The sequence below is a fragment of the Dreissena polymorpha genome, chromosome 12, assembly GCF_020536995.1.
Source record: "Dreissena polymorpha isolate Duluth1 chromosome 12, UMN_Dpol_1.0, whole genome shotgun sequence".
In the NCBI taxonomy this organism is placed as follows: Eukaryota; Metazoa; Mollusca; class Bivalvia; order Myida; family Dreissenidae; genus Dreissena; species Dreissena polymorpha.
In genome coordinates this window covers 33041503-33065860 of record NC_068366.1, presented here as the reverse complement: position 1 = coordinate 33065860, position 24358 = coordinate 33041503, and the positions used below count along the sequence as shown (strand labels likewise).

Below are 24358 nucleotides of genomic sequence, written 5' to 3'. Positions count from 1 at the left end.
TACAACTATGACTACTTCTTCTGCTACTACAACTACTTATACTACTACTACTACTACTAATACGCTACTGCTATTGCTACAACTTCTTCTTATACTACTACTATTTGTGATGTTGTTTCTGCATCTGCTGATACTACTACTATTACTTCTTCTACTACTTCAACTACTTATACTACTATCCTCCAATTACCTTGAGTCGATCGGTTAAGGAAACAACTAAAATAATTTCTGAATTAATTCAAACAATGCCGCAATAAACGATGCACCTTTAAAGAGTTATTTCATTCCCGTTCAACCCATGTCAAAATTGTTTATTTACAGCGTGTTCAACCACGCAAAACCGATAGTTCCATACACACCATCAAATGTTTACCTTAAGTCGAGAGGTCACATCCGAAAAGCGAGAGTACTCGATTGCAATAGGCAGATGGTCAACAAAACTTCGAAAATTCTATTCACTGAACAAATTTAGAGAAACTGAAAGATTAATTATTTTTTTTTATATAACTTCTATTTACCATTAAACAAGTTTCTGTTTAATCAGTCGATCTTCTTTTGAGCAGCATTGAGACGAAAAAGTGCTCAAGAATTGAAAAAGAAATAGCGTTCGCAATTTGTTCAATTAAAATTTCAGCATACATGTTACTACTAAAAGATTTGACAAAATTATCATCCAATCGGAACAGGGTTTACCCACTGAACGGGTGTATATTGTTATGTAACCTATTTTCGCGATTTGCGTTCACACAGATTGTTCCATGCAACCTTTTTATGGGAATCGTGAAAAAATAAAAGAATTTTCATTAAAATAAATCAAATACATGAAATTGATTTGTGTTTACACTAGAGCAATGGTCTGCAATTTATGTGCAATTTTAATGAAGAGTACCGAAAAAATGCACGGAAAAGGCATACATTTGGATTATTTTAATTGAAGTAAGATTTTTAAATAGAATTAAACTGTTTTTTCCTTGTTTAAGTCGTGTCTGTTATTATTTTCAAGCAAAGTAATATGAGTAAAACAAAATACTCGTGTGATGTCATCAGGAGAGCCGCGTTCCCAATGTAAACAAAGTGATCGAAAGTAGGTTATGCTCGAAATAAGGGAATCGTACGATACTACTACTAATAAAATGCTACTGTTACTGCTACTACTTCTACTTATACTACTACTATTGGTGCTGTTGTTGCTGCAGCTGCTGATACTACTTCTACTATAACTACTTCTTCTACTTTTACAAATACTTATACTACTACTACTACTACTAATACTAATACTTATACGCTAAGTACTGTTACTGCTACAACTTCTACTTATACTACTACTATTGGTGCTGTTGTTGCAGCGGCTGATACTACTTCTACTGTAACTTCTTCTACAACGAAAACTGCGTATACTACTACTACTACTAATACGCTACTGTTACTGCTACTACTTCTACTTATATTACTACTATTACTACTACTATTGGTACAGTTGTTGCTGCAGCTGCTGATACTACTACAACTGTAACTTGTTCTACAACGACAACTACGTATACTACTACTACTACTTATACGCTACTGTTACTGCTACTACTTCTACTTATACTACTACTATTACTACTACTATTGGTGCTGTTGCTGCTACAGCTGCTGATATTACTACTTCTATAACTACTTCTTCTACTACTACAACTACTTATACTACTACTACTAATAATAATAATACGCTACTGTTACTGCTACAACTTCTACTTATACTACTACTATTGGTGCTGTTGTTGCTGCAGCTGCTGATACTTCTACTACTATAACCACTTCTTCTACTTCTACAACTATTTATACTACAACTACTAATACGCTGCTGTTACTGCTACTACTTCTTCTTATACTACTACTATTGGTGCTGTTGTTGCTGCAGCTGCTGATACTACTATTACTGCTTCTACGCAAAGGCAACCGCGAGTCCGCAACAGTTGACGCAGCGGTTGCCCATAGCGTACTTCGGGCGGTAGCGAGTACGTCAGCCGATGTAACGCCTGCCGCTGAACAGCAGGTACCACCTTCCACGTCAGCGCGTACGCCGACGAAAACCTACGTTCTGCCAACCTCACCGAAGACGCCGAAGCACCGTAAGGTGGAGCGAATTCAAGAGGTACTGAAAGCGAGGGCGGGCTGCGATATTGCCGATATTAGCATTCCGACCACGTCCGACTTGATTGACATTGAGAAGGATGCTGGACGGACAATGAAGAAGGAAGATGCAACTCCGTACATCGCGCCCTCCGTACAATACGTGACAATGCTTTGGCGGAAACAATGCCCTTAAGAATTTTAAAGAACGTGGCGAGTCGATAGAAGAAGTCGTACAAGGACCCTGATGAGCCGCAGCTGAGGAGAAATATATTGTTACTGTTATTGGTATTCTAATCATCCTTATAATTGTATTATTATTACTGAAGAAAGGCACATATACTAATACGCTACTGTTCCTACTAAAACTTCTACTCATACTACTACTATTGGTGCAGATGTTACTGCTGCTGCTGATACTACTACTAATATAACTACTTTTTCTACTACTACAACTACTTTTACTACTACTAATAGCAAGTCCGCAACAGTTGACGCAGCGGTTGCCTATAGCGTACCTCGGGCGGTAGCGAGTTCGTCAGCCGATGTAACGCCTGCCGCTGAACAGGAGGTACCACCTTCCACGTCTACGCGTACGCCGACGAAAGCCTACGCTCTGCCAACATCACCGAAAACGCCGAAGCACCATATGTGGAGCGAATTCTAGAGGTACTGAAAGCGAGGGCGGGCGGCGATATTGCCGATATTAGCATTTCGACCCCGTCCGACTTGCATAACTTGAGAACAGTAGCTGTTGTTGCTGCAGCTGCTGATACTACTGCTACTATAACTACTTCTACTACTACAACTACTTATACTTCAACTACACTACTGTTACTGCTACAACTTCTACTTATTATACTTCTATTGGTTCTGTTGATGCTGCAGCTGCTGATACTACTTCTACTATAACTACATCTTCTACAACTACAACTACTACTACTACTACTACTACTACTACTACTACTACTACTACTACTACTACTACTACTACTTATACTATTACTACTACTACTAATACGCTAATATTACTGCTACTACTTCTACTAATAATAATACTATTGGTGTTGTTGTTGCTACAGCTGCCTATACCACATCTACTATTACTACTTCTTCTATTACGACAACTACTTATACTACTACTACTACTTCTAATACGCTACTGTACTGCTACAACTTCTACTTCTACTACTACTATTGATGCTGTTGTTGCTGCCGCTGCTGATACTACTTCTACTATAACTTCTTCTCCTACAACAACTACTTCTACTACTACTAATAATTCGCTACTGTTACTGCTACAACTTCTTCTTATACTACTAATATTGGTGCTGTTTTTGCTGCAGCTGCTGATACTACTACTTCTATAACTACTTATTCTATTACTACTACTACTAATACGCTACTGTTACTGCTACAACTTCTAATTTTACTACTTCTATTGGTGCTGTTGTTGCTGCAGCTGCCGATACTACTACTACTATAGCTACTTCTTTTACTACGACAACTACTTATACTACTACTACTAATAATACGCTACAGTTACAGCTACAACTTAAAATTATATTACTACTATTGGTGCTGTTCTTGCTGCAGCTGCTGATACTACTACTACTATAACTACTTCTTCTACTACTACAATTACTAATACTACTAATACTACTACTAATACGCTACTGTTACTGCTACTTATACTTATACTACTTCTATTATGCTGTTGCTATTGCAGCTGCTGATACTACTTCTACTATAACTACTTCTTCTACTTTTACAAATACTTATACTACTACTTCTTCTACTACTACTACTACTAATACGCTTAGTACTGTTACTGCTACAACTTCTACTTATTCTACTACTATTGGTGCTGATGTTGCTGCAGCTGCTGATACAACTTCTACTATTACATCTTTTTCTACTACGACAACTACTTATACTACTACTACTACTAATACGCTCCTGTTACTGCTACAACTCCTACTTATACTACTACTATTGGTGTTGTTGTTGCTGCAGCTGCTGATACTACTACAACTATAACTACTTCTTCTACTACTACAACTACTTATACTACTACTGCTACTACTTCTAATACGCTATGTACTGTTACTGCAAAAACTTCTACTTATACTACTACTATTGGTGCTGTTGATGCTGCAGCTGCTGATACTACTTCTATTAAAACGTTTTCTTCTACCACGACAACTACTTCTACTTCTACTACTACTACTACTACCTATACCCTTCTGTTACTGCTATAACTTCTAATTATACTACTACTATTGGTGCTGTTGTTGCTGCAGCTACTGATACTACTTCTACTATAAGTACTTCTTCTACTACTACAAATACTTCTTCTACTACTACTACTACTTATACTATTACTACTTCTACTACTACTACTAAAACGCTAATGTTACTGCTACAACTTCTACTTGCACTACTACTATTGGTGCTGTTGTTGCTGCAGCTGCTGATACTACTACTACTACAATAACTACTTCTTCTACTACGCAGCTAGTTATACTACTAATACTACTACTAATTCGCTACTGTTACTGCTACAACTTCTACTTATACTACTTTTATTGGTGCTGTTGTTGCTGCAGCTACTGATACTACTTCTATCATAACTACTACTACTTTTACAAATACTTATACTACTTCAACTACTACTACTACTACTACTACTACTACTAATACGCTAAGTACTGTTACTGCTACAACTTTCACTTAAACTACTACTATTGGTGCTGTAGTTGCTGCTGCTGCTTATACTACTTCTACTATAACTTGTTCTTCTACTACGACAACTACTTATTCTACTACTACTGATACGCTACTGTTACTGCTACAACTTCTAATTTTACTACTTCTATTGGTGTTGTTGTTGCTGCAGCTGCCGATACTACTACTACTATAACTACTACTACCAATACGCTACTGTTACTGAAATACTTATGCTATTACTATTGGTGTTGTTGTTGCTGCAGCTGCTGATGCTAATTCTACTATAACTACTTCTTCTACTACTACAACTACTTATTCTACTACTACTGATACGCTACTGTTACTGCTACAACTTCTAATTTTACTACTTCTATTGGTGTTGTTGTTGCTGCAGCTGCCGATACTACTACAACTATAACTACTTCTTTTACTACTACCACTACTTATACTAATACTACTTATAATACGCTACTGTAACTGCTACTGTTTCTACTTATACTTCTACTAGTGGTGTTGTTGTTGCAGCAGTTGCTGATACTACTACTACTATAACTACGTCTTCTACTAAGACAACTAGTTATACTTCTAATACTGCTACTAATTCGCTAATGTTTCTGCTAGAACTTCTACCTCTACTACTTTTATTGCTGCTGTTGTTGCTGCAGCTGTTGATCCTACTACTACTATAACTACTTCTTCTACTTCTAATACTTATACTACTACTATTACTACTTCTACTACGCTAAGTACTGTTACTGGTACAACTTTTACTTATAATACTACTATTGGTGCTGATGTTGCTGCAGTTTCTATACTACTTCTACTATAATTTCTTCTTCTACTACGACAACTACTTATAGTACTACTACTACTAATACGCTACTGTTACTGCTACAACTCCTACTTATACTACTTCTATTGGTGTTGTTGTTTCTGCAGCTGCTGATACTACTTCTTCTATAACTACTTCTTCTACTACTACAACTACTTATACTACTACTGCTACTGCTACTAATACGCCAAGTACTGTTACTGCTACAACTTCTACTTATACTACTACTATTGGTGCTACTTCTACTTATACTACTACTATTGGTGCGGTTGTTGCTGCAGCTGCAGATACTACTACTATAACTATTTCTTCTACTACTACAACTTCCTATGTTACTATATGTAGTACTACTACTAATACGCTACTGTAACAGCTCTTACTTCTATCTAAACTACTACTATTGTTTTGCTGCAGCTGCTGATACTACTACTACTATAACTACTTCTTCTACTAATACAACTACTTATACTACTACTACTGCTACTGTTACTACGCTACTGTTGCTGCTACAACCCCGACTTAAACTTCTACTATTGGTGCTGTTGTTGCTGCAGCTGCTGATACTACTACTACTATAACTACTACTACTACTTCTACTACTTCTACTACAACTACTAAAACCCTACTGTAATTGCTCTTACTTCTATTTATACTACTACTACTGGTGCTTTTGTTGCTAATACTACTAATATAACTACTTCTTCTACTACTAAAACGACGTATACTACTACTACTACTACTTTGTCGCTACTGTTACTGCTGTTGTTGCTGAAGCTGCTGATACTACTACTACAGTTACTTCTTGTACAACTGCAACTACTTATGTTACTACTACTAATACGCTACTGTTACTGTTCTTACTTCTACTTATACTACTATTATTGGAGCTTTTGTTGCTGCAGCTGCTGATACTACTTTAACTACTTCTTCTACTACTACAACTAGTTATACTACTACAACTAATACGCTACTGTTACTGCTATAACTTTTAATTATACTACTACTATTGATACTGTTGTTGCTGCAGTTGCTGATACTACTAATATAACTACTTCTTCTACTACTGAAATTACTTATACTACTACTACTACTAATACGCTACTGTTACCGCTACTACTTCTACATATACTACTTCTATTGCTGCTGTTGTTGCTGCAGCTACTGATACTACTACTAATATAACTACTTCTTCTACTACTACAACTAGTTATACTACTACTACTAATACGCTACTGTTACTGCTACTACTTCTACTTATACTACTTCTATTGGTGCTGTTGTTACTGCAGCTGCTGATGTTACTACTGTAACTACTTCTTCTTCTACTACAACTAGTTATACTACTATTACTACTAATACGCTACTGTTGGTGTTACTACTACTATGTATACTACTTGTATTGGTGCTGTTGTTGCTGCAGCTGCTGATACTACTACTGTAGCTGGTTCTTCTAATACTACTACTACTACTACTACTACTACTACTACTACTACTACTACTACTACTACTACTACTACTACTACTACTACTACTACTACTTCTACTACGCTACTGTTACTGCTCTTACTTCTAGTTATACTACTACTATTGCGGCTGGTTTTGCTGCAGCTGTTGATACTATTACTATAACTACTTTTTCTACTTCTACAACTACTTATGCTAATACTACTACTTCTACTAATACGCAACTGTTACTGCTCTTACTTTAACGTATACTACTATTATTGGTGATGTTGTTGTTGCAGCTGCTGATACTACTACTGCTATAAATAGTTCTTCTACTACTACAACTAATTACGCTACTACTACAACTAATACGCAACTGATACTGCTCTTACTTTTACTTATACTACTATGATTGGTGCTGTTGTTGTTGCAGCTGATGATACTACTACTGCTATAAATAGTTCTTCTACTACTACAACTAATTACACTTCTACTTCTACTACTTCTACTAATACGCTACTGTTACTACTACAACTTCTACTTATACTACAACTATAGGTGCAGTTGTTTCTGCAGCTGCTGATACTACTACTAGTATAACTACTTCTACTACTACAACTACTTCTACTTCTACTACTCACACGCTACTGCTACTACTTCTACTTGAACTACTACTATTGGTGTTGTTGTTGCTGCAGCTGCTGATACTACTACTACTACTTTAGCTACTTCTTCTACTACTACAACAACTTCTACTACTACTAATACGCTAATTTTACTGCTACATATACTACTTCTATTGGTGCTGTTGTTTCTGCAGCTGCTGATACTACTACTATAACTACTTCAACTACTACAACTACTTATACTACTACTACTACTACTACTAATACGCTACTGTAACTTCTACAACTTCTACTTAAACTACTGCTATTTGTGCTCTGGTTGCTGCAGCTGCTGATACTACTACTACTATAACTACTTCTACTTATACAACTACTTATACTACTACTAATACGCTACTGTAACTGCTCTTACTTCTACTACTACTATTGGTGCTGTTGTTGCTGCAGCTGCTGATACTTCTACAATTATAACTTTTTCTTTTACTACTACAAATACTTATACTACTAATAATAATAAAAATAATAATACGCTATTGCTACTACTTCTACTTATACTACTACTATTGGTGCTGTTGTTGCTGCAGCTGCTGATATTACTACTATAATTACTTTTTCTACTACTACGATTACTTATACTACTACTATTACTACTAATACGCTACTGTTACTGCTGCAACTTCTACTTATACTACTTCAATTGGTGTTGTTGTTGCTGCAGCTGTTGTTACTACAACTACTGCAACTACTTTTTCTACTACTACAACTACTTATGCCACTTCTACTATTACTAATACGCTACTGTTAATGCTGCAACTTTTACCAATACTACTTCTATTGGTGCAGTTGTTGCTGCAGCTGCTGATACTACTACTACTATAACTACTTCTTTTACTACTACAACTACTTATACTTCGAGTACTAATACACTACTGTTACTGCTACAACTTCTACGTATACTACTATTATTGGTGCTGCTGTTGCTGCAGCTGCTGATACTACTACTATAAATACTTCTTCTACTACTACAACAACTACTTATACTACTACTACTACTACGAATACGCCACTGTTACTGCTCTTACTTCTATTTATACTACTAGTATTGGTACTGTTGTTGCTGCAGCTGCTGGCATGCTACTACTACTACTACTAAAACGCCACTGTAACTGCTACAACTTCTACTTAAACTACCACTATTTGTGCTGATGTTGCTGCAGCTGCCGATACTACTTCTGCTTTAACTACTTCTTCAACTTATACAACTACTTATACTACTACTACTAATAATAATATGCTACTGTAACTGCTCTTACTTCTACTTATACTACTACTATTGGTGCTGTTTTTGCTGCAGCTGCTGATACTACTACTAATACTATTACTACTTCTTCTACTACTACAACTTCTTATACTATTACTACAACTACTACTACGCTACTGTTACTGCTCTTACTTCTAGTAATGCTACAACTACTATTGGTGCTGTTGTTGTTGCAACTGCTGATACTACTACTATAACTACTTCTTCTATTTCTACAACTACTTATACTACTACTTCTAATAATAATAATATGCTACTGTTACTGCTACAACTTCGACTTAAATCTATCTATCTCATAGTACTGCCTCACGCCTCTCGCGAGTATTATGGGCAGGGTGCGCGTTGGCTGTTAGTAAAGTAAAAGAGTAAAAGCTGAGAAAGGTATCTTTCAGCAAATTAAGAATTTGTACAATAATAAGGATAGTGTTGTTAGGTTGTTAAGAGATTTAAAAGTCATATAGTATACAAGGGGTAAAAAATGGATAAAAGCAATTCCCATGGGTTTAGTGGCTAAGTTGGGCTACTGCCTGCTTGAAGCTCTCAAGGTCAGGCAGCATTGCGACGGGGTGGGGTAATCTGTTCCACAATACTGTGGTGTGGGGGAAGAAAGAGTACTAAAGTAATCGTAACCTGTATGGACTTGACGAAGACTGAGGGGATGCTTGTGTCTGTTTAACCTGGTTGGGGCTTCAAGATAAGATGGGAGGGATATGGCCACAAGATGGTGGTAGACTTTGTAGAAAAGGACGAGTTTGGCATCTATGCGTCTGTTCTCAAGGGTGCGCCAGTTGAGTGTATTTTGAAGTTGTGTGACACTGGTGTAATGGGAGTAGTCATTTTTTACCCATCTGACTGCTCGCCGCTGAATCATTTCTATGTTATGTTTGTTGACCTGAGTGTGTGGTGACCATATGGGAGAAGCATATTCAAGTTGGGGACGTACTAGTGTTTGATAGGATAGTGATTTGACCTTTTCATGTTTTGTCTTGATGTTACGTTTGAGGAGACCTAATGTTTTGTTTGCCTTTGTTGTGATCCTGGAGATATGTGTGTTCCAACTTAAATCATGGCAAATGTCAACACCAAGGTATTTTGCGTCCTTAACTGGGGATAGGATTTGACCATGAAGCTTGTATTGGTGCGCAATGGGCTTACGATTCCGTGTGACATGGAGAACCTGACACTTGCCAGGGTTAAACTCCATGTCCCATAGCTCTTCCCATTTCTCTAGTTTACTGAGATCGTCTTGTAAACTTTGACAGTCCGCCTCGGATGTCACTGTTAGATAGATGGCAGTGTCATCAGCAAAGAGGCGAACTTGGGATGTAACAAGGGAAGGGAGGTCATTTATGTATAGTAGGAAAAGGAGGGGGCCAAGGACAGAACCCTGAGGCACTCCAGAGGTAACTGGGACTTGGTCAGACTTAGTACCATCTACTACGACTGATTGGGATCTGCCGATTAGGAAGGATTTGATCCAGGATATGGTCTGGTCAGAAGCACCATGTATCTTAAGTTTATGCAGTAATTTGAGGTGATTGACTTTGTCGAAGGCTTTACTAAAGTCTAGTAGGATTAGGTCTGTCTGTTTACCTGATGAAAGAGTTTTCGCTAAGTCATCTACTAACTCTATAAGCTGAGTCTCACAGGACCGCCTTTCGCGAAACCCGTGTTGCAGCTCATAGAGTATGCTGTGTTTGGAAAAGTGTGTGGATAGGCTAGATGCGATAATGTGTTCTAGTAGTTTGCATAGGACACATGTGAGTGATATGGGCCTATAGTTTGCTGGGTCGCTAGTGTTACCTTTTTTAAATTGAGGAGAGACGTTTGCCTTCGTCCAATCTGATGGGAGTTGACCAGAGTCTAAGGACTTTTGGAAAATCAGTGGCACTAGGTCAAGGATCTCATGCCGGAGTTCCTTAAGGACAATGGGTTTGATCATAGCTTAGCTGGGCCAGCAGCCTTATCTACTTTAAGGTTTTGGAGAAGTTTCAAGACTCCTTTGGGGTCTATTTCTATCTTGGGCATGGTGGGGTACGGTGAATTTCCTAGGGTATTTCTGCATAGCTGGGATAGAGACAGAGGGGAGACTCCTGAGAAAACAGATTGGAATTGCCGGTTTAGTATATTGGCTTTACCAAGGCTGTCTGAGATAAGGTTTCCGCTTGTCTCACATTTGAGTGGAGAAACACCTTGAGCGTCTTGTTTTGCATTCTTTATGATGGAATACAACTTTTTAGTGTTGAATTTGCTGGAGTGAGTGTCTGCATGTTGTATATCTAGGATGTCTTCAATGTATAGTTCGTATGACCTTTTTATTTTGGATTGAATGAGGTGTTTGATGGTTCTGAATTTCCTAATGTAGGGGTTTTGACCTTTGTGTTTTTTGACCTTTTGGTAAAGGGAGTCCCTTTTTCTGATTAATCTTTTTATGTCTTGGGTAACCCAGGGGAGAAGTCTTTTGGGGCCTACTTTTTTGATAGGGACAAATTTTGAGATACCTGCCTGGATAAGGGCCTTAAATTGGTTCCAGAGTTCATCCACTGATGAGGTCTCTGCGTTTTGGAGGATGCTGACTTTGGAGGTATTGATAAAGGATTTGAGTTCATCCCATTTGGCTTTCCTAAATAGTGGGATTTCCCTCGGGGCTTGCCTATTTATCTGGGGTTTTAATCTGGCCTGGGCGATAACTAAGTCATGATCGGAGATACCTGCTTGGACATTAACATGGCTGACTAATGTTGGGTTTGACGTTAAAAACAGGTCCAGGATGTTATCATTTCGGGTGGGCTTGTTGACCATTTGTGTGAGGCTGTGATCATTGAGGATTTCAAGCAGCTTGTCATAAGACTGGGGAAGGCTACAGTTAGGTTTGGTTATTGGGATGTGATCACAGTCCCATGATAGTTTGGGGGTGTTAAAGTCACCAAGGATCCATTTGGTTCCTTTGAGGGGTCTTGAGAGTTCAAGTGACATGCCAAACTCCGTGATACTCTGAAGATCATTTTCGTTTGGTCTGTAATAGGCAGCAACATACAAGGGTTTGGACTTATTCATATTTATTTTCACCCATAAGATTTCACAGGATGTGGTGAGTTGTTGCTGTACTGAAGAAATAAATTTATTTTTGACCAGAATGAATACGCCACCTCCTTTACCTTTTTTCCTGTCATTACGGTAGGATGTGTAGCCTAGGGAGGATGGGAAGATTTCGCTTGTGAGGTGGTCTTCATTTAACCAGGACTCGGTGCCTACAACAATATCAGGGTGGTGGGTATCAAGTAGGACGTGGAACTCTTGTTTTTTGTTTGCAACAGATTGACAGTTCAAATACAAGACCCTTAGGTTGGCATAGGGTGGGATTTTAGATTTTACCTTGCCTTTTGTTATAACAGGAGTTGGATTTTCATGGGGTAGTGATGAGAAGCTATTTGGATGACTGGTGGGGGAGCTGGAGGTGCTGGATATGTTTGATATGTTAATGGAGTCGCAGTAGGTGCACATCCATGAGAACGAGACATCTATATTTAGGAGGTGATGGTATGTGTTGTCTCCAACACCTTGGCATGCAATATGGTGCCAAGTTTGACATTCGTCGCACTCTAGGGCTTGATCAGAGTCTAGAACATCGATGCCACAGCTTCCACATGGGTAACTGGGCTCTGGGCCTGGATTAAGCTCGATGTCTGCTGAGAGGGACAGTAGGAGTAGGCTCAAATAAGCTAGGGAGGAATAACACTGAGGTTTTACATGGGCATTTGACCTGCTGGACTTTTTCAAGCGTAGCAATAATGAGCACAAACCCGTAAAACGATGTGTAACAAGGTGATTTGGCCTAATAGAAGGGCGAGGTTGAGTAGTGTCCAACTCATTTGGGGTCATAAATATCCTAAGAACCACTGACAATACTGAAAGGGTGATTGAAATACCTGTAAACATGGTTGTAAACTAATGTGGTAGTATCAGGATGTTTACTTCCGGGAGTTAGCGAAAAAATATGGCGGTGTCAGGGTACGTATCACCTAGTCAAAATAGGCGTGTGAAAAAGGTGTAAATTGCACCTTTTCAAAGGAATTTCTCTGCTTCGTGAATGGGAATAGTCTCAAATATACAAATGTTTACCCTTTATTACTAATAAAATATAAAATAATAGCTGGAAACAATAGTTTGCAGAAATTTTTCTTCAGTCAGAGGAAGACGTGTTAGTTGACCAACGCATGCGCACCGTAAATTACTACTTTTGGTGCTGTTGTTGCTGCAGCTGCTGGTTAAACTACTACTATAACTACTTCTTCTACTACTATAACTACTTATACTACTACTTTTACTAAGCTACTGTTACTGCTCTTAATTCTTCTTATACTACTACTATTGGTGCTGTTGTTGCTGCAGCTGCTCATTCTACTACTTCTAGTACTATAACTACTTCTTATACTACTACAACTTCTTATACTATTACTGCTACTACTACTACTACTACGCTACTGTTACTGCTCTTACTTCTAGTTATACTACTACTAATGTTGCTGTTGTTGCTGCAGCTGCTGATGCTACTACTATTTCTACTTCTTCTATTACTACAACTACTTATACTACTACTACTACTACGAATACGCCACTGTTACTGCTCTTACTTCTACTTATACTACTAGTATTGGTACTGTTGTTGCTGCAGCTGCTGGTATGCTACTACTACTACTACTACGCCACTGTAACTGCTACAACTTCTACTTAAACTACTACTATATGTGCTGTTGTTGCTGCAGCTGCTGATACTACTACTATAACTACTTCTTCTACTTATACAACTACTTATACTACTACTACTAATATGCTACTGTAACTGCTCTTACTTCTACTTATACTACTACTATTGGTGCTGTTGTTGCTGCAGCTGCTGAAACTACTACTACTAGTTCTACGCAAAGGCAACCGCGTGTCCGCAACAGTTGCGCCAGCGGTTGCCTATAGCGTACCTCGTGCGGTAGCGAGTACGTCAGCCGATGTACATAACGCCTGTCACTGAAAAGAAGGTACCACCTTCCACGTCTACGCGTACGCCGAAGAAAGCCTACGTTCTGCCAACCTCACCGAAGCACCGTAAGGTAGAGCGAATTCTAGAGGTACTGAATATTAGTATTCTAATAATCCTTATAATTGTATTATTATTACTGAAGAAAGGCACATATACTAATGCGCTACTGTTCCTGCTACAACTTCTACTTATACTACTGCTATTGGTAGTGTTGTTGCTGCAGCCGCTGATACTACTACTTCTATAACTACTTCTTCTACTTCTATAACTACTTTTACTACAACTACTTATAATACTACTACTTAAACTAATATTGGTGCTGTTGTTGCTGAAGCTGCCGATACTACTACTAATATAACTACTTATTCTATTACTACAACTACTTATACTACTACAACTACTACTAATGCTCATTAGGTCCCCACTTTAAGACCCTCAAGGCGATCATCCAACGAAAAATACGTAACTCATACTGGTCGTACTTAGAGTCTGTTATCTTCTCAGGAGATTCCCAACCAGGTCAAAACAAAAAATTCTACAGCTTTGTAAAGCATAACAAATCTGAAAACTGTGGAGTAGCACCCCTTAAGTCTGAAGGTCAAACTTTTACAAATGTAAAGGACAAGGCAAACATTCTCAACAAACAGTTTGAGTCTGTCTTCTTCCGACCACAACCATTGAGCCTAAAGCAAATGTGCAAAATTGTACTAAACCCACCCTCTCACAGTATGTCCCCTATTACAATAACGGTTGACGGCGTTGACAAACTCCTGGCAGGCCTAAACCCCAATAAAGCTCAAGGTCCCGATCAAATTTCACCAAGGGCCCTCAAAGAACTCCACAGTGAAATAGCCCCCATCCTCACTCACATATTCAGGTTATCGTTAGAAACAGGTATTGTGCCCGATGATTGGAAGAACGCAACCAAAGCTCCAGTATACAAAAAGGGTCATAAATCTGGCGCCAGCAACTACAGACCAATATCCCTCACTTGCATCTCTTCCAAACTTATGGAGCATATCATTGTCTCAAATATGATGACTTTCTTTGATAATCATGATATCCTCAGTCCCTTCCAACATGGTTTCCGGTCTAAACGTAGTTGCGAAACTCAGCTGCTGAGTTTTTCCCAAGAAGTCCTTGACAGCCTCGACAGTGGACAACAGACTGATGTCATTGAGATGGATTTTTCAAAGGCCTTCAACAAAGTTGACCATCACAAGTTAATACACAAGTTAAATAACATGGGGGTTGACTGCAATGTCTCCTCATGGATTAGGTCATTCCTGAGCAACCGTAGCCAAAGGGTTGCGGTTGAAGGTCAAATCTCTGACAATTTGCCCGTGTTATCCGGTGTCCCCCAGGGTTCTGTTGTCGGACTCTGCCTGTTTCTGGTATACATTAATGACCTGCCAGAAACCGTCAAAAGTAAAACAAGGTTATGACACAATAGTTTACCTAACAATTAAGGGACAGACAGACGCAAACCGACTACAAGAGGACTTACTGAGACTTGAATGCTGGGAGCGGGACTGGGCTATGGAGTTCAACCCAGATAAGTGTGAGGTATCACACGCAAAAAGAACCCCACTATATTCAATTACACCCTACATGATAAAATCCTAAAATCCGCCGATACTGCGAAGTACCTTGGAGTAACCATCTCAAAAGAACTAAACTGGACACATCACATAAACAACACAATCTCCAAGGCAAAAAATTCCCTAAGATTTATTCAGAGAAACATCAAAACTCAAAATAAGAAAATCAAAACCACAGCCTACTTTACATATGTTAGACCCCAACTAGAATACTGCTCTGTAATTTGGCAACCTTGGCAGAAAAGTCTAACTCACAACATCGAAAGTGTCCAAAGAGCTGCGGCTTGATATGTTTGTAGCAACTATAGCTTCCAGAGTAGCGTTACTCATATGCTTAATGAGCTTGGTTGGCCCACCCTAGAAAGCCGCAGACTCCAAACCTCCCTCATTCTCCTCTATAAAATTCAGTACCACCTTGTTTACGTTGACCATGACCACCTCACCCCTACCCGAAACTTGAACTTTTAGCCACCCTACTATGTTTTTAATCTTGCACACTTTTATCTTTGAACTTTAATCTGTTAATCTGCACTAATATTTTATTCTTAACACAGTTTTCTTGACAGCGCCTCCCAATCATAGTCAGGATTGATTGTTCGGGAGTAACAAGTAGAAGTAGAAGGGGTCATCGTCGACCTGAAATGGCTTGAAGTCATTCGCGGGTGACTAGAAGCCGATTCATGTCACCCAGAGGTTACTTCAAGCCGATTCTAGTCACCCGGGCGGCGATATTGTCGATATTAGCACTCCGACCCCGTACTACTGCTGTTGCTGTTACTGCTAATACTACTACTATTACTTCTATTACTTTTACTACAGCTACTTCTACTACTGATGTTGCTGTTACTGTTAGTACTACTACTACTACTATTTTTACTTCTAGTATTACTGCTTCTACTACTACTACTATTGCTACTATTACTGACCTTCACGACGTCCGTGCTGGAGTCGAACGTGGCCCTTATTATGGACCCCATGTCGTCCAGCGGCAGAGAGATCACGAAGCTGTGGTACCACCAGCTTGCAGTGGGCGTCACGGTGCCGACGTGGTCGAATACCACGCCGATATTGCCGCGGTAAAAGGACTTGCCGTATTTGGACAAGTCGTCTAATGAAGTGTTCCGAATCCTTTCTGTCGAAGTTAGTGCCACAATGACACAGAAGAAGATCATGAACATTTTCATTTCTGACTTTGCTCGCACAACACACTGTGAAGTAGTTGTTCGGACAATTTTTGTCTTTCGACTGCCGAGTCACTGTTGGGTCCGAGAATATATACACAGGCTGAGCAGACATGTCAACAGATGTCAAGTACTTAATTGCAATTAGCGAGCGATCGTCACTCAGCGAACGGACGGATTAATTAGCGACAATCAATGCCAAAGCGACCTCAATCAGTGTTATCGGCTGATCAGACTGGGAGATCAATTAGTGTCAACGCCTTCACAATCAGACGGGAAGATCAAGAGAAAGTAAATCAGAGAGTATTATCAAAACAGAAGTGCAAGAAACATCTCATGCATCAAATATACACATAGTTTCACCTTATTTTAGTTATGCTTATTAATAGTTTTAATATTCGAAATATAATGAGAATTATCTTTGTTTTTTAATGATGATAATAATAATATAAATAATATTGTTATTTTTATTATCATTATTGTTCGTATTAATATTTCTATTAATATTATTACTACTATCATATACACTATTATTATTTATAAATATTATTAATTTTAGTATTATTTTTATTATTATTAATATCATTAATATTTTTATTATAATAAAAACGTATTACTAGAATATATTTTACGGTTATTAGTATTCTAATCATCCGTATAATTGTATAATCATTACTGAAGAAAGACACATATACTATTACGCTACTATTACTGCTATTGTTGCTGCAGCTGCTGATACTACTACTACTATAACTACTATTACTACTACTACTACTACTTCTACTATTTCTACTACTACTACGACCACTACGACTACTACTACGACTACTACTACTACTACTACTACTACTACTACTACTACTACTACTACTACTACTACTACTACTACTACACTACTACTACTACTACTACTACGACTACGACGACTACGACGACTACGACGACGACGACCACTACGACTACCACTACTACTACGACTAGTACTACCACTACGACAACGACTACGACGACTACATTACGACTACGACTACGACTACGACGACGACGACTACGACGACGACGACGACTACTACGACTACGACTACTACGACTACTACTACTACTACCACGACCACGACGACTATTACTACTAGAGACGACGACGACTACGGACGACTACGACGACCACTACTAACTACCACTACCTACTACTACTAGTACTACTCTACTACTACTACTCTACGATACGCCTTCCCTTACTACTACATACTACTACTGACTAATACTACTCCTAACTACTACTACTGACTACTACTACTACTACTACTTACACTACTACTACTACTACTACTACCACTACCCACTACTACTATTAGCGACTACTGACTACTACTCTACTACTACTACTCCTACTTCTACTACTACTACTACTACTACTAACTACTACAACTACTACTACTACTACTATTACTATTACTACTACTACTACTACTACTACTACTACTACTACTACTATCTACTGACTACTACTACTACTACTACTGCGTGCTGCTGCTGCTGCTGCTGCTGCTGCTGCTGCTACTAACACTACTGGAGGGTAACTTTTTTTTTAAATTTTCAGCTTTAAATATTAAGTTCTCAAACAACATACCCTAACCAAATTGTAGGTTAATAAATTCCCTTTCAGATGATATATAACTGGTATGAGTGTAAGTAACGGTTTAATCCGCGCCGCTTGTTTTTTGTGTGAAAAATATCGAAATATGGCGCGGGTTCAACACAGGTCACTCGCGCCGTTCATATTTCGGGTTTTTATGGATGAAATTGAATAAATTACATATCGGGTGTAAATAAGAGAAGTGTTGCTACAATATATAACACAAAAATCGTTTTCATCATTGATACAGAACGCGCACAGCATGTAAGTGAACTTCCAGCGCAATAGCCCATAAATGGGCCATGACCCGCGATGTCCCAGCGCATAGGGTACCTGTAGGGATTTTTTTATTATTATAAAACGCAAAAAACAACAAAAAAAATCAACAAAAAAGCGCGCACTGGGGAAAGGGTATACCCGCTCTAACGGGGGGGGGGGGGGAAGAATGTTGATGTTGATTTTTACTCCCGGTCTCAGTGGTTTGAGCCTAGTTGAGGGTTACTTTTTTGTTTCTTCAACTTTATTCTTGTTTTTTTTACTGTAGCTTTTTTGATCCAATGTTTACATTTATGAATATAAAGCATTTAATGACAAACTTCAATATCTGCCAAAATCTATGTAAAGGTCCCTTTAATAAATTGAAACTAACTAAACATGCACAAATATTTCATACTTAAGCTAAATTTCCATCATACAAATAAACTAAAATGCTAATTAACTTACTTTTGAGGTTTGTATATGTATATGCATATGTAACTTTTTACTTATATTAGCTCTTGCCCAAAAATATTTATTTCGATAAAAAAAGCAGGGAAACAACTCTGTTTGCTGGATAACTTCCCTTAAAACTGTCCTAATTGATAACATTGGGTGTTAAAATTTAGTTCACATATGCATGCTTAACAGTACATTCGTGTGTACAGGAACTGTAGTAAATGGATACAGGTGAGTAAATTACGTGTTGTTTAAAACGAATGTCATTTACATGTAACTATTAAGTAATTAAAGTCTTAGCTAATCTACAAGTGGTAACTCTCAACTTGGTATAAATAATAAAGGCTTGAACGCCAATTACGTCCTATATTTTAGATCAGAATAATTCGTGATTGCTTAATTGCTGTCCCATTTAAAATGCAGCCTATGTTGTGAAACTGTAGTAATATTTACTACGGTATGTTATATTTTATTTGAATTTACAAAGATCTAAAACATAAGAGCCTGACACAGAAACTTCGAGGCCAAGTTTATAAAGCTATTGAGCGATATGTAAGCTAACTGCATCGATTAACTACGGAATACCGTTAGGCCATTGTGGTTACACATTAAAATCCAGAGGGCGAAAATGCGAGAACGCGAGAGTACGATGACGAAAATGCGACAAAACGATGACAACAGTGCGACAATACGAAAGAGAGAATGCGAGAACGCGATGGCGATAATGCGAGAACGCGATAGTACGATGGCGACAATGAGATGGCGACAGTGCGATAGTACGATGGCGACAATGCGATAGTCATATCGTACTGTCGCCATCGTATCATCGCATTCTCGACATCGCGTTCTCGCATTCTCGCCATCGTATTGTCGCACGGTCGTCATCGTAATGTCGCATTCTCGTCATCGTACTCTCGCGTTCTCGCATTCTCGCCATCGCGTTCTCGCATTCTCGCCATCGTATTGTCGCACTGTCGTCATCGCATTATCGCATTCTCGTCATCGTACTCTCGCGTTCTCGCATTGCCACCATCGTACTATCACACTGTCATCATCGTTTTGTCGCACTGTCGTAATCATACTGTCGCGTTCTCGCCATCGCGTTCTCGCATTCTCGCCATCGTATTGTCGCACTGTCGTCATCGTATTGTCGCATTCTCGTCTTCGTACTCTCGCGTTCTCGCCCTCTGGGTTTTAATGTGAACCACGATGGCCCTAACGGTATTCCGTAATTAACTCTTGTTATTTCGTCATTTTCTGTCTTAATATTTGAGAAATCAAAATCGATTAACACAATAACAACAGGAGGGGCTGTATGCATTATCAGCAATGTGCTTAAAGTGTCGTCCCAGGTTAGCCCGTGCAGTCCACACAGGCTAATCTGTGATGTCAAACTCCGTCTGAACTGGATTTTCGATAAGAAGACTTCATATTAACGGAAAATTCCATAAAGCGGAAAGTGTCGTTCCTGATAAGCCTGAGCGAACTACACAATAAGTTGGGAAGACACATGTCGCACATGCATAAAGCCCAGTTTTCCCAAAACGTGGCTCATATTAAGAACGTACAGACTTACTAGTAAAGCTCACCAACATTAACTTGATAATGTTGAAATCTGTTAAAGTATTATAATACATCAAACAGTGGCAGTGCGCCCTTAATTCAAACTCAAATATGTTATTGACATGTGTAGTATAGGTCAATTTGTTATCCCCCTATTCATATAATACACATTGCATCAGTTAAAGGGACCTTTTTACGTGTTGGTAAACATAATAAAAATAACAACAAATTGTTTCAGATTCGCAAATTTTCGTTGTAGTTATATCTTTGTTTTTCTTGTTTTGTTACTATTCAGTATACTGTTGCGATCGCTTCATTTTCATTTAATATTCACTATAGACATCTTTTGAATATTTAAAAACCTGAAAATGATACGGCGTTGCAACGCGAAACGACTTAATAATTTGGAGAGTTCTGTTGTTGTTGTTATATTTTGTGACAGTACGATGATTGCTGATATAAAGTATAAAATACATCACTTATTGTATGAGCACGGATGGCCGAGTTGCCTAAGCGTTAGACTTTTACTCCAGGGGTCAGTGGTTCGAGCCCATAAAGCCTTTCTTTAATTGTATTCTTGTTTTAACTGGAGCTTTTTAGATCCAATGTTCACATTTATCAATATAAAGCATGTATTGACAAACATCAATAAATGCCAAAATCTGTGAAAAGGTCCCTTTAAATAACAACATTACAATAAGTAAGTTAGTTATTATTTAATGTATTAAACGTGTTACCAGTACAATAACTAATGTTCAAATACTCACCAGAACGGAACTTAAATACATGCATGCACACAGGTCAATGTCAAGCTAGCTAAGTGTCAAACAACTCTGCTCACGAAAACCATTGAAACAGAGCAGACCTTTATATAAGCACATACGTCACATTTATAAAAATACAGTAACCATATTCAAACGTATCGCTATAAACACACAATATACTGTAGTAAACAGACACCACATCATTTTATAATATCATAAGCGACAAACGGCATCCGATTACACGCCACAAATTATACCACACAAATTATACCATAATCAACACATAAGCAATGGGCGATACTATCTGAATACTTAATTGACTGGAAAAGAATGGACTCGTATACTTAAAAAAATGTATAGATGATTAGTTTTATTTGTTTTAGAATCCTCCCTACTGCACCCACACCATTACACAATTGAAGAATGGCTTCAAGATTTGAATTAAAAGCGTCAGCCATTGCGGCGACGGCTTCTAAGAGAGCTATCATAGAAGACCAAACATCTTATGATGCACTAGGTATTCCTTTATCTGATGACGAAACTGTTCAACTAGATCCAAATGCAAGTGTTCACGGTTTGGTGTGTAAGTCCCATTCAGAGAATGGCCATCAAAATCCTCTGTCAAATGAGGCAATAGCAAGAGACGCACGCAATGGTAGATCAGCTGAGGATAATTTACATGATGAAAATGTATTGATCGCTACCCGATTGGATAGAAGTGAACTTGACGCTCTGAGCCCTTGGTCTTTTGCAGATCTAAATACGCAGCGACTTCGTGTTTTGAATGGACATGACGAATTATCGTCTGCTTTATCAAAAGATAGTAAGTGTTACTTAGTTCCATCTTCCAGCATTTCCGGAAAACCTATTCCAGACGGAAGTATTGCAATTCCAATGTATTTAGTAGTGGAAAAACCAGAGTCAACGCCTGTGACTTACGACGTGTCAGGGAATAGTTTAACAGACAGTCCAAGCAAACCGCAGGCAGAATGTGCAGTATCTTCAAGTGACCCCTTTATCTCATCAGAAAACAACGAGGCGCGTGCTTGCGGTGAAAGTGAACTACCAGGAAACAAGAAGAAAACGAAAGGCAAAAGTTTAACATTCCCCCCGTGCCAGGTTTGCGAAGGGGTATCTTCAGGAATACATTTTGGTTGCTATACATGCGAGGCATGTAAGAACTTTTTCCGAAGATGTTTGAAAAGAAAACGCGAGGAAAACATAGGATTGAAAAAGTCGAGGGATATTTTCACTTGTCATGCAAACAAAAAATGCGACACGACGCATGGAACTGCCAAAATTTATTGCTCTGCGTGCCGCTTCGACAAATGCCTGAACATAGGTATGGCGACTGAAAAAGTTAAAAAGGGACGAATATCTTATGCCCAGAGAACTGAGACAATTAAACAGGTGCGAATGCTAGAGGGGAAAGAGGTGATTGTCTCGCCGAATGAAGCTTCCACTAGGGCTACAGCGGGTATAGATAAGAATTCTACAGTTCCTACCGCTTTAGATATGTGTGTGGCAATGCTTTCAAGCAATATTACCAAATTACAAGACCCGTGTGAAAATGTATGTGTGTCAGCAGACCTTGTGGAAAGCCTGGTTCAGAATATGGATAAAATGAAAATTTTGGGAGAGGAAATGTCGATAGCTGAGGTTCGGGAGGCGAGAATTAAAGAACATTACGAAAACTACATGACAAAAGTAGCAATGTTTGGATCTATGAATGGTGTGTCAAAAGACGAATATCACAACCTTCTGAAAAACTACGATATTGACATAGATGATCAATGGAAGGTGTTCAAGGATTTCGCTCTTAATTTGGAGTCAGTTATTGGCCGTTATTGCAGATTCGCCAAACAGCTTCCAAACTTCGCTAAACTGTCTTTAAATGATCAGGTATCTCTTTTGAAGCACACGCATTGTGACTTCTTCATATTGATGCTACACAAGGGCTACAAGCCGGAATACAACGTCTTCGTGGAACTAAATGGGATGATTTACCACGTGGAGGAGGCATCGGACCGATTCCTATCCAGAGACTCCGTGTCTCTTATGGTGCAGATGTTTGACCGGCTTCAAAAACTCAACCTTACCGATGGCGAAACGGCCTTAGTTGGAGCTATCATAACAATGTCGTCGGACCGATGTGAGCTGGAAAATCCAATGTTAGTAGAAAGCACTCAGTTGGACTTGTGTAATTTATTAAGGCAAAACATGAAAGATTTGTACGGTGAACGAAATGGGTCAATCCGTTTCGCGAAAATTATTGACTGCTTGACGACATTGCGCCAGGTGTCAGTGCAGTATTACAAAGACTACAGGAGTATTTGTGAGGACAAACTAGTTCAAAAAGAAACCCCATTATTTGATATTCTGCTTCCTGAGAACGACGTTTAATTGTTTTGTTTATTTTATTCACCTTCAAATGTAATCGTTTATGAATGTAAAGATATCAAGGTATTTTTCTGTGATTATAAAAAAGGAAAGGCTCACTGAATATTACCAGTTCTTTGCAATGACTAAAATGAATTTATTTGACATTATTTGATTTTTGAATAGCAGTTGTTTGAAACATTTGAAATGTGTTTACTTTCACATTTGAAAGGGATTTGTTGGAAAATTTGCTAAAATGACACTAATATCAAAGATAAAAAAATACATTTAATTCACACTCGAAAATTATCACTTATAATGGAGAAACCAATCGTAAAGTAAATGGATAATTAATCATAGAAATAAGTAACAAAAGTAATGTTACATAACACTTAATCGCTGTGTATCCCTTTGT

General features: G+C 38.4%; 1 protein-coding gene across 1 annotated transcript; it reads left to right on the top strand.

Annotated features, from left to right (window-relative positions):
- The first annotated feature begins 19397 nt into the window (after positions 1 to 19397).
- On the top strand, positions 19398 to 24067 carry LOC127853684 (retinoic acid receptor alpha-like). Its single transcript, XM_052388400.1, has 2 exons — positions 19398 to 19468; positions 21948 to 24067. The coding sequence occupies exon 2, from the start codon at positions 21988 to 21990 to the stop codon at positions 23965 to 23967; it is 1980 nt and encodes a 659-aa protein (XP_052244360.1). The 5' UTR covers positions 19398 to 19468; positions 21948 to 21987; the 3' UTR covers positions 23968 to 24067.
- Positions 24068 to 24358: the final 291 nt, after the last annotated feature.

What these genes read in the sequence shown, in the direction of transcription:
- LOC127853684 (XM_052388400.1), top strand. Translation starts at nt 21,988, where the DNA reads ATGGCTTCAAGATTTGAATTAAAAGCGTCAGCCATTGCGGCGACGGCT.